Source organism: Ricinus communis, chromosome 7 (genome assembly GCF_019578655.1).
Source record: "Ricinus communis isolate WT05 ecotype wild-type chromosome 7, ASM1957865v1, whole genome shotgun sequence".
NCBI classification, from domain to species: domain Eukaryota; kingdom Viridiplantae; phylum Streptophyta; class Magnoliopsida; order Malpighiales; family Euphorbiaceae; genus Ricinus; species Ricinus communis.
In genome coordinates this window covers 2,571,412-2,588,489 of record NC_063262.1, presented here as the reverse complement: position 1 = coordinate 2,588,489, position 17,078 = coordinate 2,571,412, and the positions used below count along the sequence as shown (strand labels likewise).

At 28.7% G+C, this 17,078-nt stretch overlaps 2 protein-coding genes and 1 non-coding gene across 5 annotated transcripts; 1 reads left to right on the top strand and 2 right to left on the bottom strand.

Moving 5' to 3' along the window:
• Positions 1 to 180: 180 nt before the first annotated feature.
• Positions 181 to 2,552, bottom strand: LOC8267244 (transcription factor HHO5). The gene is made up of 5 exons (XM_002522282.4): positions 2,091 to 2,552; positions 1,723 to 1,943; positions 1,251 to 1,596; positions 837 to 913; positions 181 to 759 (listed from the first exon to the last, which is right to left on the bottom strand). The coding sequence occupies exons 1-5, from the start codon at positions 2,287 to 2,289 to the stop codon at positions 490 to 492; spliced, it is 1,113 nt and encodes a 370-aa protein (XP_002522328.1). The 5' UTR covers positions 2,290 to 2,552; the 3' UTR covers positions 181 to 489.
• Positions 2,553 to 6,383: 3,831 nt separating this feature from the next.
• TRNAE-UUC lies at positions 6,384 to 6,455 on the top strand. Its single transcript has one exon. It is a non-coding gene; the product is annotated as a tRNA-Glu (tRNA).
• Positions 6,456 to 6,674: 219 nt separating this feature from the next.
• LOC8260593 (upstream activation factor subunit UAF30) lies at positions 6,675 to 13,272 on the bottom strand. Of its 3 annotated transcripts, XM_025157948.2 has the most exons (7): positions 12,460 to 12,597; positions 10,910 to 11,707; positions 10,061 to 10,175; positions 9,788 to 9,962; positions 9,390 to 9,446; positions 8,667 to 8,842; positions 6,675 to 6,910 (listed from the first exon to the last, which is right to left on the bottom strand). In XM_025157948.2, the coding sequence occupies exons 2-7, from the start codon at positions 11,068 to 11,070 to the stop codon at positions 6,704 to 6,706; spliced, it is 891 nt and encodes a 296-aa protein (XP_025013716.1). In that variant the 5' UTR covers positions 11,071 to 11,707; positions 12,460 to 12,597; the 3' UTR covers positions 6,675 to 6,703. The 3 variants fall into 3 exon arrangements, with proteins under 3 accessions (XP_025013716.1, XP_025013715.1, XP_002522329.1); XM_025157947.2 differs by lacking the exon at positions 10,910 to 11,707 and having other exon boundaries at positions 12,460 to 13,272; XM_002522283.4 differs by lacking the exons at positions 6,675 to 6,910; positions 10,910 to 11,707 and adding an exon at positions 7,176 to 7,476 and having other exon boundaries at positions 12,460 to 12,990.
• Between the last annotated feature and the right edge of the window lie 3,806 nt (positions 13,273 to 17,078).

The window sequence follows — 17,078 nt, the reverse complement described above, 5'->3', positions numbered from 1 at the left end:
CTTTAGCAACATTTTAAATGATGGTCAAGTGCATAGTGATCTAACTAGTAGCAAAGCTTAACTCAATGATGGTATAACAGATAGCAAATAATATGGCAACCATTAGTAAATGCAGCATATAGACAGACTTAATTCATAAAAGAGAGAAGCAGATAGCGATAGCATTTATCAGATGATAACTATCTATAAAATCAGAATCTGTCATGTAATAATTTAGAAACCATAAAATATGCATTACATAAGTTGATGAACAGCACAGATCAGGTAGGAAGAGATAGAACTCAAGGTGGAGAGAAAACTTTCCGCAAAATCTATTCATCCCTGATCTCTCTGATGTATAACTTATCTCTTAAAAGAATAATTAACTCCAATCTTGAATCCTATTATATCTGCCACCTTCATTATTTTCATGTTTACAAATCTGATTCCCCATGTATATTTTATCTGCAAAATTCACAGGTATATCAGAATCAGTTTTATTACCACCCACTATACATCAACTTCTCCTGCCTGCTTGTGCTGCCTACCATTCCAACTATTACTCACTGATCTATCGTCATCTTCTACTTCCATGCTGTCACCTCCAGTACTAGACATACCTTTGGCAGACCCACAGCCATGGAGGGGCCCCTGTGGAGAACTAGACTTTGAATTACTTTGTTTTGATGAGTCGTCTTTGTGTCCATTTTGAGCCATCCATAGAGCATTTGCTTGAGCAGCTGAAGAAGCTGGGAGTTTACGGATATGAAGCCTGTATTTCTGCCCACACACAAAACATCATCTCTACCATAACAAAAACAGTTCTGAAAAATGACATTTTTGAATCGAAAACTTACTTGCAAGTGACTTTTAACTTCGTCATTCGTGAGCCCATCAACTTGCATAAGTTCTCGTATTTGTTTAGGAGTGGCCACTGTAGAACACAATAATCCAAATCAAGAGTCAGAAAAGATAAATACATACTAAACAAAGAGCTCAATTGAAGTATACACAAAGGAATAAAATTATAGTAACAAAGTACTTTTTTGGCATAAGAACCTACAAGCCAATCAATGCAATAAGCTAGAAATCCAAATCATTTCCATTTCTTGTACAAGTCGATCTTTATAATTTTAATTTACAAGAAAGAAAGATTCACAGCTTTCAATCAATTTAATCCACTTTTTTAAAGAACCAACCAAATACCGATCTTAGAGGACTGAAAGAAAAGGCAGTGCCAAAAGAGAGAAATTTGGTAATTAGTTTCTAACCTTGAGATCCACCAAGTTGGTGTAAGGCATCAATAAAACGCCTGTGGAGCTCCGGCGACCAGCAACGCCTCTGTTTCTTGTAAGGCTGCTGCTGCTGCTGTTGGGGTTTATTCTGTATCTTGAATTGATCAGTGCCATTGGTTTTTGACATTAAATTGCGAGAACCCAACTCAGATACTGGAGTCATAAGAGAAAGTCCAGTAACTTGAGACACAACCTCTTTCTCCTCTTTCTTTTCAAACCCAGAAGTTGACTTGAACGGCATAAATCCCCCTCCTTTGCTTCTGTGATTGCATAATTGAGTTGGATTCTCACAAGTGGACCGATCATCATCTTCTTCACTTCTCTGTAAATCAAACAAAAGAACACAAATCACATCTTTTTAATCCAAAAAAATTGCAACCTTACTTGTTTCTTTTTTTTTTTCTTTTTCTTTTTAAGCAAACAAGTTGTGAAAAGATTAAAAGTGTACCTGTTTAGTTTCTGATTTTGATTCTTGATTCTCGGAATCAAAGTTGTTATTGTTAGTATGGTTATTATTATTCCAAAGCTGAACAGAACTCATCCAATTCTTCTTATCAATCATATCATTTTCCAATTCTCTCTCTTCATTTCTACAAGAATTCCCTTTTACTGATACGACCTCTTCCAATTCTTTACACTGCATTGCCTCTTCTTTTAACCTAACAATAGCTACAAATAAAATCCAAAAAAAAAAATCAAGCGAACAATCAAAGAAGGAAAACCCATCTCAGAAAACACAAATTCAAGAATAAACAAACTAATAAATACATAAAAGATTAATAACAAAGAAAAAGCAAAATAGGGAACTACACATACCATCATTCAAAAGAAGCATGCAAAGAGGCAATTCACGTTTAAAAGCATCAATCTTTCTCATTTCATCTTCTAATCTTTGAACATAATCATCAAGCTTTGATAACTTCAAGCTACTATCTTTAACCTTCGAAACCTCTTTTAAATACTCACTAATCGTTTTGGGTACATAAACCAAGCTCAAATCTAAGCTTAGCTCCATTCCTTTTTCTGCTCCCTCTTTTCTTTAATTTCTTCAAGATTATTTATCTCTATATCTCGGTCTCTGACATATAGCCGGACAGAACAAACAAGAGAAAGACAGCTATCTCAAATATATATAGAGAGAAAGAAATGAAAAAAAAAAAAATAAAGAAAAAGAAATTGTTCAGATTCAGGGACGCGAAGATTCGATTACTTATATTCACACTTCGGGTCGTCGCATATTTTTCGAGTTAACTCGGGTGACTCCGCGAGTCAGTAGAGAGTAAAGAAAGGGGAGGTGAATCAGCGAGTTAGTGAGTCTAAGGGTATAAGAATCTTTGGATACCGTACATACACACGCGGCGAATTGTGGTTATAAATTAATTTTGGTAATAAAAATATTCTTTTTATAGAAAAGAAAATAAAATAGTGTGTTTTCCAAGATTCCATTGGGTAGGTAAGGTTGAGGTATCGCTGTGAAAAAAGGAACAATTAGTACTTTTGACTTTTTAGGGCTCTTTTGGTAACAAAGTTTATGGCCAAACACAAAACCCTAAGTCTTTCTTTCATCCAAATTACCATTTTAGGTTCCATTTTTCTTTTACTGTTTTCATATGTGTCATTTCTTTTTACAAACTTTGAGATAATATATTGTTTTAATTATAATTAAAACCACACTTAAAGAATTTCAAATTTATTTTAGATCGAGTTTAAAATTTGTTAGATCGGTAGGTCTCAATTCTGGATCGAATTGAATTATACTTTTAATTAATAATTAAAAAATTAAAATTTATTTTTTTATAATTTTACTTCAATATATATTTTCAAAATTTTTTTAATATACATATATCAATAATTAATTTAGAGTTTGTTGAATATGATCTTTACGGGCGGTAAAATATTTTTTAAAAATTTTAACGTACTTATATATCTAATATTTTAATTTCAAACTATAATTAAATCAGTATAAATTATTATAATCTTATTTATGCGATATTTGATACATTTTTAAGTTATTTTTAAATGATAATTAATACTTATGACTTCTCAAATTATTATACCCATAAACAAGACACATAAGCCCCTTATTCAGTAAATGGAAAGATGTGTATGCGTAGATCACCAACATACTTTGCAGGATAAATTTATATAAAGAGTCCCTAAATTAGATTTTTGAATCAATAATAAAGTATATAACAAAAGAATTATTAAATGCTAAAATCTAAATATATTAATATATTTTAAAAAATATCTTTTACTATTAATATATATAAATTTTAAATAATAAAATATACATTAATAATTCAATACTAAAATATAAAATATTTATAATACGTATTACTCTCCTAATTTATACAGTAAATGTCAATAAAAATAATTTATATTTTATATATTAAAACATATATCTTTAACTATAATATTTAAACACAAATTTCACACTCAACTAATTAATAGAAAAATGATAATTTTCATACTAATATATTGAATATATTAACAATAGTAGAAGACATATTCAAGGTGGGCATGACCCATAAATTTTATCCTTTCCATTTAGGATAATATGAGATGATATTAATTCCTCAGCATCCATTCTTTTTTATTTTGGTTATAAATTGAGCATTTCTTTATTTATTTGTGTTCTGCATATGTTTATATTAGCTTTATTGATGCAGCAGGATTAAGGATCTGTGTGTCAAAAAAGGTTTGAGTCAGCATAATTTGATTTATGCTTATCTGAAATCCCAGATGTCAGATTCTTAGACAACAATATAATATATAATATGATATGGTTACCAGGCCCATTGGATAATTAATATTTTAAGAAAAGTGTTGTTGTAGCCAACAAGTGAAGCCATCAGAATTTTATGAGCCTCAAGATATTTACAAGCTTTATCTCATCCAAGAACACAAACTGTGTTCCTCCTCAAAACCAAATAATATCATTTCAAAAGACCCACTAAAGAATAATGGCAAATTAGTCAAACAAAGAAAAATTCAAAAACAAATATATAAAAAGAAACAAGAAAGTATGTTTGTCATGTGAAAGATTCCTTAGCTAAAGAACCTTTCCTTTCCTATGATTTTTTTTTTTTTTTTTTTTCTTTCCTGATATATTGTGTTGATGCATCATCAAAATATTTTTCATTTATATTATATAACAAAAAAGATAAATAAATAAATAAATAATAATACAGAGAAATTCAAATGTTACAACAAAAAAATAAATAAAAACTTTTCCACTTTTACCATTGTTTGTTGACTTTTCATTTCTTTATTAATAATGGCTATAGTCATGGACTGTCATAGTTTATCTTCTCTTCTTTTTGTTACATATTCTTATAAAAGAAAGAAAAAAAAAAAAAAAGGAAACACGAAATCGACGACAGCCAATGGATGGAGAACACGTGCCTAAAAGTTGTAACTTTGGATGAGCGGTTCTTCTCGGCAAAACTCGTCCGTTACTGGAGAATAGTTTCTTCCAGAATAATTTTGATTCTCTTTTTTCTTTCAAGGGATTCTTTTAGCTGTATGACCGACACGTGTCCATGAGCATCGTATAGTTTTTTTCTAACTTGTGAAATAATATTATAAATGTATTATTCAATTTATCTTTTGGATTTGGAGATAAGGATTCGTTTGCTAGCATTGTTTTACATCGTTGTTTTGCTTTGATACTTTATTTTCATGCAAAATGACAACTATCCTTCGTAACCACTACTTTTTGTTGCATTTAATCATATTATTATTATTATTATTATTTTATTAATAATAAAAAATTATTAAAACTATTTTACAGCTTAATATATTTATATTTTAAAATAATTTCTTTATTATTTTAGTATTATAAATAAATACTGTCATTAATAAATAACGATCTAATTATATAATATTATTAAAAAAAATTTAACCTGACACGACAATAATTACTATTTTTTTAATCATTGCATCAGTACTTTCTCTCAATTACTATACAATTTAATTATTATTTTAGTAATTATATTCATAAAATATATAAATAATAAAAATAAATTAAATATATGAAACTACATTAATAATTTAATAATAACGATTATTAAAATTAACTAATTATTTTATTGCTATGGAGTACCACTCTTTTTTATTATAATCTCTTTATTATTTTAACGTGCGGTGGCAATTTGTTTGGAATTGTTATCAATTTGACTAACGGATTAAAAGAAGGAAATGATGGGAATAGCAGAATCCTATAATGCTCAATTATGTATTTATCTTTGTTGTAACATAACCAATTTTACATGAACCTCTTCTTTGTTTATCAAAATGCAAAAAGTTTTAATGTAATAAAACGTATAAATAATTATATATGATAAAAAAAGAGGGGTTGTTATTGTATACCCCTTTTGTTATTATATATAATTTTATGACTATGAACTGTTTTTTTTTTTTTCTTTTTTCTTGAGATAATGATTTGAATTTTAAAAGTTTATGGGTGTTCACATTATATGAAATTTATCGAGGTAATAAAAAAAATAGAATATAATATTTTTATACTTTTCTTCAAAATTTCATTGTTTTAGATTCTGTGTTTGAAATTCTTGTTGGATGTTTAAAATACAAATTAATTAATTTTTTTATTTTTTAAAAACTGTTTTTCTCAAACCCCTATTTTTAAGAAAAAGAGCGTTTTAGCAAAGTAATTTAAAATTTTAAGAAATCATTCAAAATTAAAAAAAAAAAAAAAGAAGTTGGAAAAGCATTTTCCTAACCTCATTCACCCTTCTTACTATATGTTAACTAATACATATATTTCTGAAATGTAATTCTACTTTCTTTGAATTTCTTTAATGGATATTTTGAAAGATTTCATAAAATTTACGATATTACTTTTATTGAAATTTATAAACATAATAGCTAGATAATTTTTACTAATATTCTCTCAATTAGACTCGTAGAGAGGCAATTTGTGATTTAGAGTTACGTTAAATAACATTGCACTGATTTTCAACTTTTTTAAAAAGAAATCTGTTAACACATGAAAAATATTACTGAATTAGCATAATTTGCCATTACGTAGCTGCAATTTTATTTCTATATTCTTTGAAGGTATTAATACTGTCTAAAAATGTCAGTAATTCCGTTGTCGTCCAGCGGTTAGGATGTCTGGCTTTCACCCAGGAGACCCGGGTTCGATTCCCGGCAACGGAACTATAAATTTTTCTAGCTTTTTGCCTGCAAAACGTGTCCATGCAACAGAGCTTTTCAGCATGTTTTTCCTTCGCTTGGAAATCTTACCAAAACGTAGTCCATAGTAATCATTACATTATACTTAAAATCATGTCCTTTCGTCCTTCCCATATAAAAAGAAAATAATTTTTCCAGGTTTACTCACTCTATTTCTAACTTTACTGTTTTGAACAATAGGGATCAGAAACTTTAAATTCTTGAACTCACGATTAATAAATTAAGATTCCATTTATTTGAAACAAACTAATGGTACATTCGGTATCACAAAAAAGCCACAGGATGAAGCTGAAATTAGCTTTTCCTGAGGCATTATTCCTGTAGTGATATTGACAACACATGCAAGTCCTGACCAGGCTAACGAATGATGAAATGAATGCGAAGTTTGAAAGGCAAGGGCCCATTGGCGACCAAGTCTCCTGCAATAAATGTGACGGGTCAGCTTGAGCCTGGAGTATTCTAAATCTAACTTCACTCTCTACAAATCTAGTAGATGTGTGAAGCAGCGCATAATAGTCTAAACATCACAAAGGCAATTACAATTTGTCCAGAGAAATGCACATAACATTGAGAGATACACACAGCTATAGTCTACACCACCCCACAATGGCCTACGACCCAGAAATTCTACAGGAGACGTAAGGGTGGATGATGGGGTCAAACAATTGCCAGAGTATAAGAAAATGTCATAATGCCTACAAAAGAGGTCAATAATTTTTTTTAAAAATTTCTGTTAGCCCAGTCCTTGAACATTGAAAAGTATTAAAAGAAGAAGTTACAAAAAGTAAAAAGGTTCAAAAGAACTGCAGGCAAAGCCCTCATTTTGGTTTGAGCTTAGTCTGAACTTTGTATGAGCAACTCGCAGTCAGGTCTTTACAAAATGAGCAGATAGGAGTTTGGTTACAGTGAATCCATTGAAGGTGTCCACATCAAAGAGTTCTTTCAGCTTCTCATCACATATTATTCTCCTTTTATCAGATGGGTCCTTCAAACAGGAAGAGAATAGTTTGAGAAACAGTTCTGATGCATATCAAAATGAGGCATCTTTATTCTCTACTACACGTCTTCAAGTATCTTTACCTACCACTTTCCTGTAAATATTAGTTACTACGACCTACCACTGCAATGCAATCTTACAAATTCCCAAGAATGCCTTTTCACATTATCCAATTTGCAGGTTGTTACACTTTAGTCAACTTTGCAGTAAGGGTAAGATCAGAACACAAAAAGCTAATAGATTTAGTCATTCCTTAAGGATGACTGTAACACTCAAAATAGATACAGCTTGTTCATTGTAAGGCCAATTTTAGAGCATAATAGCTCCGCAAAATTCAGAAATGGTCAAAAGAGTAAAATGTTGCACCAATAAAATAACTTGAAAATTAAGAATACCATCTTGAAAAAAATGTTTTCGTTCCCTATGGTTAGACAATACTGTAGTTCTAATCTAGAATTCCTAGTCAATCATGTAAAGATACACTTCATAACACTGCATCAGTTCTATAATCGAACTTCATTTAAACAATTCATATCTTAGTCCAGTTACTATTCATACATAGTTGCTTGCAAAAACACACCTAAAAATAAAGTAGGGTTAATTGCAAAAGAAATACTGACAAAAACATTTTTACGAATTTAACATGACTTTTTAATTTTAGCAATGTCAATTTACAAATTAAAGCATCAGTTAAAAAATTCAACATAATCTTGCTGACATGATGCAGGAGTTGGCTGAGCGTCTATGTGACTTTATTAAATTACATTAAAATACAATTCGATTCAATTCAATTACATTAGATATTTAATTATTTAAAATACAATAAAAACAGATAAGTCAATAATAAATTTAATTACAATAAGAAAAAATAAAAAATAAAATATTTAGTAATTTAATTAAACTGCAATAAGAAAGTTATGCTTTTAATTATAATAAAAATATAAAAGCTAATAAATTGTCACGTTAAATTCATAAAACCGCCAAAGATCATGTTTTCTCTAACTGATACTTTAAATTGCAAAAAATTGCACATTTCGTATTTGACATTACGAAACTCAAAAGATCATGTTATATTTGCTAAAAGTGCTAAATGTCATGATTGATTTTGCAATTAACCCAATAAATTATTACCTTCAACCACCATATTATGTAGTACATTGAAGGCTTCAATCACGTACCTGGAGGTTGTTCTGCTTTATATATTCCCACATTCTCTTGATGACATCAGCTCGTGATAATGCATTTTCTCCAGTGCCAAAAAACTTTATTAGAGCATCTGAGAGTTGTAGGGGAGCAAGAAAACCTGATTTTTCTCCCTTCCGTCGCTTTTCCTTTCTTTTTGGCTCATCTGGCTCTGACATGTAATCAAGTTAAAGTTAAAAATAGGTTCCATAATACATTAAAAAGAAACTGCTACTATCCAGAAACCTGGCAAAAGCCAAGTATAAGAAATAATTTTCCAACATGGAAAATCATTTGTCAGCAATTTGTTTTAAAGCTCACAATATGCTATTGCATTTTGAGTGCCTTGGGTTAGTGGAATTGCATATAATAAAATACTAGAAACGCTCATGTGAAAATGGAGGAAAAACTTCTATATTAGAAAGCAAGCAGGCATGCAATAAGCTGAGCATTTAGCAATAGATATAACAAGAGATTCTGTCAAGTGGTCAGCAAAAGGCAGTTCATAAGTCCTGGTATAGAAACCACAATTATGAATAAGACCAAAATGGCAGAAATAAAACTAAGTCTAGACTATTGATAGCAAACCAAATTATGAAGCTGATTAAAATGGAAGAAATAAAACTAAGGCTACACTCTGACAGTAAACAATTGTATTATGCAAGGAGTATGATCCTATAACACCATTAAGCCATTTGAAAGAGTACTTTACGAGCTACCTTCTTCTCTCTCTTGCTTTCGCTGCTTTTCTTTTGGTTCAGACTTGGCTGGAACAACTGTGCCATGAATGTGAGTAAAATCATGTTGTTAGCATAAATGTGTTGACACTAAAAACAGGAATATTAAGTCAACATCACATTCACAGTATTTACAGGTGAAAACAGGCATTATAATTTCTCAACTAAATAAGCCATTAAGTGAAAACCATCCTTTTGCTGGGAAGAAGGAGTCTGATTGGAACTGGATATAGAAATTCTCATGTTAAAATTCACCAAGACCAAATAATTCAAGTGTCTTTGGAGACCTCAAGTATTAAACAAGATTTTTTACTCAGAACTTGAAGCAAAACCACAATAATATTAAAGGATGTTTCACAATTAAGGATGTAGAAGCATACCACCATCAGAATCCAAGGGCCAAATGTGCTTTGATAGGACTTTATTCATTTGAAACATGTCAATAGAATCAACACCAAAAAGGGCTCGGAATGGTTCATCACAAATTATGTTCCGTCTATTATTTGGGTCTTGCAATTTTTTCTCTCTAATGTGACTCCAAAGTTGCTTGACAACCTAACCAAGATAATAGAAACTTAGCATTGAAAATCCCCTTAACCAGTTTAAGTAATGGCAAAGTAAGAAATACCTTGACCTAAACTTTTCAGGCATACCTCTGTTCTAGCCAACTGAGGCACCCCAGTGAGCTCCTGAAGTTGAGGAGAAAGGCTACATAATTTGCTAAAACCACCCCCTCTTTTCTTGCCTTCATTTTTTTGCTCATTAGACCTGACTCACATATTAAAAAAAAAAAAAAAGAAATAAAAGAATTAAGATAAAAGGAGAACAACTGTAAGGACAGGGAAAAGTGCAGCCTATAACCATAAATTTTCTAAGGCAGTGCATAGCAGTGGTTTGTGACTTAATGAATATACAGAAAATTTGTTTCAATGTTCTCAAAAGCTCTTACCATTGTCCAATAACAATCGAGCAGCATGATAGACCAGAGGGGAACAGTCAAATACACAACATAAAGGAGGTCGGAATTATTGAGAAAGAAAGAAAAATGAGATATCTTGTTTCATCCTTTGTTTTGCTATTAGTGCTAAATGATTAAATTTTCTAACTGAAATAAGAAAAAACAAAAAAAAAAGAAAGCAAGAGAAATCACTAAAACTGCTGTAAAAAACTTAACATGCAATCACCTAAAATCTTGATAATCTTTTATTAAAAATCGAGGAATTTATGAACTGAAGAGGTTACTCTTTCAGTGAAGCTGATGGGAAAGCCCATCTGCCCTTTCTTTATCAAGGTTTTTGGTCATTAATTTTGGTTCTCATATATGGCATGCTATCAATCAGTGAAGAGACCTTCTTGGTTCATGAGAGTAGCATTTTCCCTAAGATGATAGCAAAAAGACTTTTGGGAACCCATCATTTCTTCATTCTAATACCACAAAATAATGGAATTCCTCAAAACAACTCAAGTAACAACAAACGATTTAAAATAGGACAAATGCGCACCAAAAAGGCAGAGGCAAATAAGCATCGTAGAGTCGGGATTGATCGCTTTCACAAGTCGCATTGCATATAATATAGCCCTGTTCGGGATTGCTTTTTGGCAAAATACTTTTTGAAAAAAAAAATTGAGTTTTAAAAACTGCTTTGGAGAGAAGCAGGTACATTAAAGCTTTTTTCAAAAGCAAGCTTATAAGAAGTTTAAAAAAAATAGATATTATATTAAAAAAAATTGTAAACCTGCTCTTGTAACACCCGATAGTAACTCCAAACAGGGGCTACACCATTCTAAGTGAAGTTTTTTCCTTTTCTTTTCATATAAAGAAACTGAGTGATGATTGGTAGCTTATTACAAACTATTGGCAGGAGAATAATCTTTAGAGGAAAACAGTGGGATGTGGCAGAAAGTGCCATACAAATTCATAAGTTTAAACTACCCACTGATAGAAAGTGAAAAAAAGGTTCCCTGTCTATTGATAAAACAAAAACAAAATGAAAAAAAATCAACTATTATAAAGAAACATTTTCCCTAAAGCCAAAGAATGTAAATGTGACTCTGGAAGAAATATAATACAGCCATATTTTCCCTCAACAATCCTCAATCCTCCCACTCATGTCCCCTGATTCGTCCCCCAACCTGTCCCCAAGAAAAACCAAGAAAAAAATAATCCCAGGAATAGAAATACGAGGAGTGGAATGATATTATTGACAAAATTTCATTCTCTTTATAAGCATGCAACAAAGCTTGCAGTGTAGCAATGTGTTCCACGGCAGTGATAGACACTGATCGAATTAATTGAGGACCTGTTCAAATTCAAACAGATTCTCTCAATGTTTGTTAATCAAAATCTTTCTTTTTCTCTTTTTTCAGGTGCGTATAAAGCAAAAGCAGTGTAATCTAGAACATATAAATACCTTAGTACACTTTACTGCTAGGTAAAGCAAAGAATAACATGAATATGCACATGAAACAAAAACATCATCACATTAATCCCCACGCAACCTTTTCTAAACAATTCATATGCATAATAAATGGTCTTTTTCAAAAAACAATTGAACAAGTTATCTAACTCTATTATACTTCCAAAAAAAAAAAAATTAAAAACTAAAGATTAAGGGCTTGTTTGGCTTCATTTATGTTTTCCGTTCTTGACTTCTATTTCCCAAAATCACATGTTTATCTTCCATTTCTTTGATGGCTTTTCTTTTAAAACGATAAAGTGATAAGAAAATATTTTAATAATATATTAATTCTTCTTGAAACAGAAGAATAAAACCAAAAACAGAAAGCCCTAAAAAAATCCAAACGTTTATCTGTATTGTATGTATTAGGCATTGGATTTTGTATATGCTATAAAATTATTGAGATTACCATTAACATTTTTAACAATGATAATAATAATAATAATAATAATAATAATAATAATAATAATAATAATAATAAGCCTAACCCAAAAAGCAAAGAAAACCCTTAAGCTAAAATAAACAAAACTAAAACCAAATATTATTAATGTTAATAATTTTCAATAATCATAATTAATTATATAGCTGCTAACCTCCGTTTTGCGTTACTTGTTCCATTACTAGCCGTTGATTCTTCTTCTTCATCATCGTCATTATCACCGTCGGTTTGCTCTGATTTAACGTTAGCCCTCTGATCATCATCATCTTCTTGTTCTTCTTCTTCATTTTGGTCATTTTCTTCGAATTGGCTTTGTAGAAACAAATCAACTTGTTCTCTTATAAAAGCTTTCTTATCCGATAAATCGATTCCGAAATCTTCCTCAAGTTGCCGGCGTACGATACCGGTAGTTGTCGTGTTCAGGTCCGAGTTCTTTAAAAACTCTCTTAATCTCTCGATAAGCTCCGAATCCGATACCATTTCTATTCTCTAATAATAATCCGATAAATTCGGATTAGTTGGCGTTATTATGTAACGAGGTGTGTTTTTGGGTAAGGAATTGTTTTGTTTAGGTAGGGAAGAACGAAGATGAGAAGGACAAATGTGGAAAATGTGAAAATATATGGAATGTTCTTTCACCGGTTTTCCGTTGCTCGTTAGAGAGAAAGTGAAGGCCCCGCACTTCCGGCTTCTTTTCTCTTGTGGGCAAAGGATCAAGTCGGCCCCTCAATTTTATCTCAATATCAAAAAGATAAATAAATGAACTTCTTTAACAAACAAATCCATCGTTATAGTGAAACTCACATTTTATTTTCTCGAGCTCACGGTACAATTTTAGAAGCCAAATTGATTATCTTTTTTTTTTCCTTTCTTCACTTGTTATTTTGGAAATTTATAATTTTTTACTTTAATATTTAGATTTTTTTTATTTAATTAAATATTTAAACATATTAAAAATATTTAATATAGTATTTCTAGTCAGTTCGTACTGATTAAAGTACTTATGTGTTTTATTTTGAATAATAAAATTGATTTAAATATCTTACTACAAAATAATCTCATGCTTTTTATTTTTTATTTTAGTTTTTTTATTTATTTTATCATCTATTTTATAAATTTGTATTTATTTTTTTAAGATATTAAAAGAAATTTTTTTAAAATCTCATATATTCAGATAAAAGACTAAAAAAATTTAATACTACTTATATTTTTATTTCCTTACATTTACCTTAAAAAAATTTAAATAAAATATATCTTTCACCTCAAATGATAATAGAGGAGAGAATGAGGTATTAAATATTTTTAAAATTAAAAAATGATAAAAAATATTTTTTTAAAAAATAAGAAAAAATCCAATATCCTTAAATTCTTAGTACTAATGAAATTTATATGAAAAAGAACAAAGAAAGCAAAAATATAAAAAGTTGTAAATAATAAATTACTATTTTAATTTATATAATTTATAAAAATACTCTAATATATATATATATATATATATATATATATATTACTAAATTTTAGTATTTAATTAAATTAAAAAACATTAAAAAATTAAAATACTAAATTTATAATTACCCCTTCCTTTTTCTTTTTCCTTCTCCATTTTATGCAAGCTTTTTCAACTTGACTGATTTGCCCTCCTCTCAAATGCTTTGAAATCTGAATACGTTTTCAATTGATCGGATTATGACTTGTGAGCGTTAGATTCTGTTTAGTCCGGCCCATCAATCTATTATCATATGCCTGATCTTAGGCCCAGTCCGACTGTTGAACCTAATTCATTGGCTCTGTAAGAAGGATTTTAAAAGATTACTAAGTTGACTATTATCTCAAAAATAACTAAGTTGACTTTAATGGGAAAACTTATAAAATAATCCCATTCTAAAGCTGCTTCGGATAATTTTAAAATAAATAATTTTGTGTGCAGTTAAATTACTTTTATGTTTTAAATTTGTTATAAAGTAAGATTGTTTATATTGAAAATTAGTAATTGGTTTAGACTAACCATTTTAAGCCATAATTGGTTTTGTTAACCATTTTAAATTTGATTTATGCTAATTACTGCATATTTAGCCTCTGCTATATCTTTCCATTTCAATGAGATACCATATGGCCATGTAAAATAAATAAAATGAGTAGATATTGCTTCCTATGATATTTGTTGGTCAAAAGAAAAATACTGAAAACAAAAAAAAAGGGTTAAAAGTAAAGCAAAAGGATGCTGAAAAGGAGAGACTGGCACCTGAATCTACATAAAGAAAAATACCTTTTACCTAATTATTCATGTCCACATTATACCATGAAATTGTATTCAATTTTCAAATAAAATTATACAACCGAAGGTCGGATATTTAATTATATATTTTAAGTTTAATCTCAATTCTTTTCATTTAATAATTAAAAATAGAAAAATAAATTAATTAGAATGTTGACTAATTTGAATTAATAAAGTAATGTCTTAAGTCTGCCCAAACTATTGAAAGGGCAAACGGGATAATTGAATTCCCAACAAAACTGAACCCCGAAGGTCTTTCCTTTTCATGAAAAGGCAAAGCCTGTTGCTGAAAAGATTCTCACACCACCGGGTCAAAGAATTGGTTAGTACGTACCGTAGTATGGCAGCTTGATCAATTGAAAGTCTTTGTATTATTATTGAAGTCATTCCTATTAAAGGCTCAGATTTTCTGTACCTTTTACACCTTAATGCACTCAAGTATTCTACCGATCAGCTTATTATTATTATTTTATTTTTTTTCTTTGTTTGGCAAAAAATTTATGAAGTAATCCATCCTTAAATTTTTCCATTATTTTCCGAAGCTCTATCCTCAGTGCGCACACGGACGGTTATGAAATGACCTTTCTGTCCTCGACGACCATTTTCTCTCTCTACATCTTTTCCATATTTCTTTTTATGGGACAATCTAGGAATTCTCATGCGGTGCCACAAATATCAATATTTGATCGTACTATTTAATAATATAGAGTTGTTTCTTTTCTTTTTTTTTCTATAATTAAGTACCCACTCCTTCATATCAAGGAAAACTTGCCAATTTATGTTGTGATTAATCACCACTTTATTACTCACTTTGGTTAGTTCAAGTTCTAAATTCTTAGTTTGTGAATAAATAATTTATTTTATTAAATGAACAGCATAATTAAAGAATATATTTATATGTCACTACTAAAGGAAATAAAAATTTAAAATATTTTCAAATAAATATAAATTCTCTGATTTATAACATTATAATAAAAAGAAACATATGTTGAATTTAAATTTTATATTCACGTTATAATTTAACTGGCCTCCTAATATCAAAGTTAACTTTTTAAATATTAAAAAATAAATTAGTTAAATTCTAAACCTATCTGATTACTAAAGTTAGGAGTGATTGAAAAAATAAATCAAACCGATCAGTTAAGTTTGCTTATTTTTATAATTTATTAATTTTATTCGGTTTTTACTCAAAGAACTTTAATTATAATAAAAATGATTAAAATTTCTATAGATATTTGAAATAATATTTATTTATTTATTTATATAAAGAAATAAATTATATTTAACTATAAAATTATATTTATTTATATATTTTTTTTATTATTGATGTTCAACAAATATTATATATATTTATTTAAATACAAATATTTATATTCTAAATTATAAGAAAAAATTAAAGTTCAAACTCATTAACCAAATCGAAGTAAACTTTTTTTCTGTTTAGTTCGGTTTGGTTATACTTACTATTTCGATTTGAATTGATTAATAAAATCATACAATTTGTATTTTTTTGACCAAAATTGAACCAAATTAATCATTACTCACCACTAATTAAAATTATCTTACACTAAGTATTTAAATATTTTATTAATTAAATATATACAAGCGAATTGAGATCTACTCGTTAACATTCACTTAATTCAAAAAAATTATGGTTACAATCGAATCAGACCGAAATTTTTATAAATTTTTAAAATAATTTTAATTTATTTGTATAAATAAAAATTAATTTATCTTATTATAATATATATATTCATATATTTAAATATTTGTATCATAAACAAATATTCTTCTATATATTTAATTAAATATAAATATTTATATTAAAATTATAAAAAATAATAAATTTAAAAAGCTTGAATTGATCAATCGAACCAAATTTTGATTTGATTGCACTTATTATTTCAGTTTGGTTCGATTAATAAAATCAGATGATTTTCGATTTTAATCAAAATCGAATCAAACTGAACTAAACTTACCTTTACTCAACCCTAACTAAAATAATATTATATTTAACTATTTGAATTTCATTAGTTAAATATATACTCATTAATATATTCATTTAATTCAATCATCAATTTAATAAACACCAGTTACATATATACAAACTTGAATTAGTTATATTGCACAAACAATCATATGTAGCTTTTTTTTTTGAACCGGCACAATCATACATAGTTACTAAGAGAATGGTTTAGAAATTTGATGTAATTGATAATTGTTTCTCACCGAAAATCTATATTAAAGTATTTAATAAATATTTAAAAATAACAGCTGATAGATGATTTAGTCCCAATCAGCTGCTGATTGCATTAGCTATATTTTAGAGTTTTTTTTATCAACTCGTAACTGATTTAATTAATTAATTATTTATTTAGATACTAGTATCTTTATTAAAAATTATTAATAATAATTTACTATAAGTTAATCTCATATAATTATATTTTTTATATTTTTATAATAAATAACTATTATCTTAGAATTATTCTTAATTTTTA

Coding starts and splice junctions, on each gene's coding strand:
- LOC8267244 (XM_002522282.4), bottom strand. CDS start 2,289: ATGGAGCTAAGCTTAGATTTGAGCTTGGTTTATGTACCCAAAACGATT. Junction 1,597..1,722: donor CAAAATCAGAAACTAAACAG/GTACACTTTTAA, acceptor TTTGATTTACAG/AGAAGTGAAGAAGATGATGA. Junction 914..1,250: donor CCAACTTGGTGGATCTCAAG/GTTAGAAACTAA, acceptor TGTGTTCTACAG/TGGCCACTCCTAAACAAATA.
- LOC8260593 (XM_025157947.2), bottom strand. CDS start 12,785: ATGGTATCGGATTCGGAGCTTATCGAGAGATTAAGAGAGTTTTTAAAG. Junction 9,963..10,060: donor CTCAGTTGGCTAGAACAGAG/GTATGCCTGAAA, acceptor TATCTTGGTTAG/GTTGTCAAGCAACTTTGGAG. Junction 6,911..8,666: donor TAAAGCAGAACAACCTCCAG/GTACGTGATTGA, acceptor CATTTATTGCAG/GAGACTTGGTCGCCAATGGG.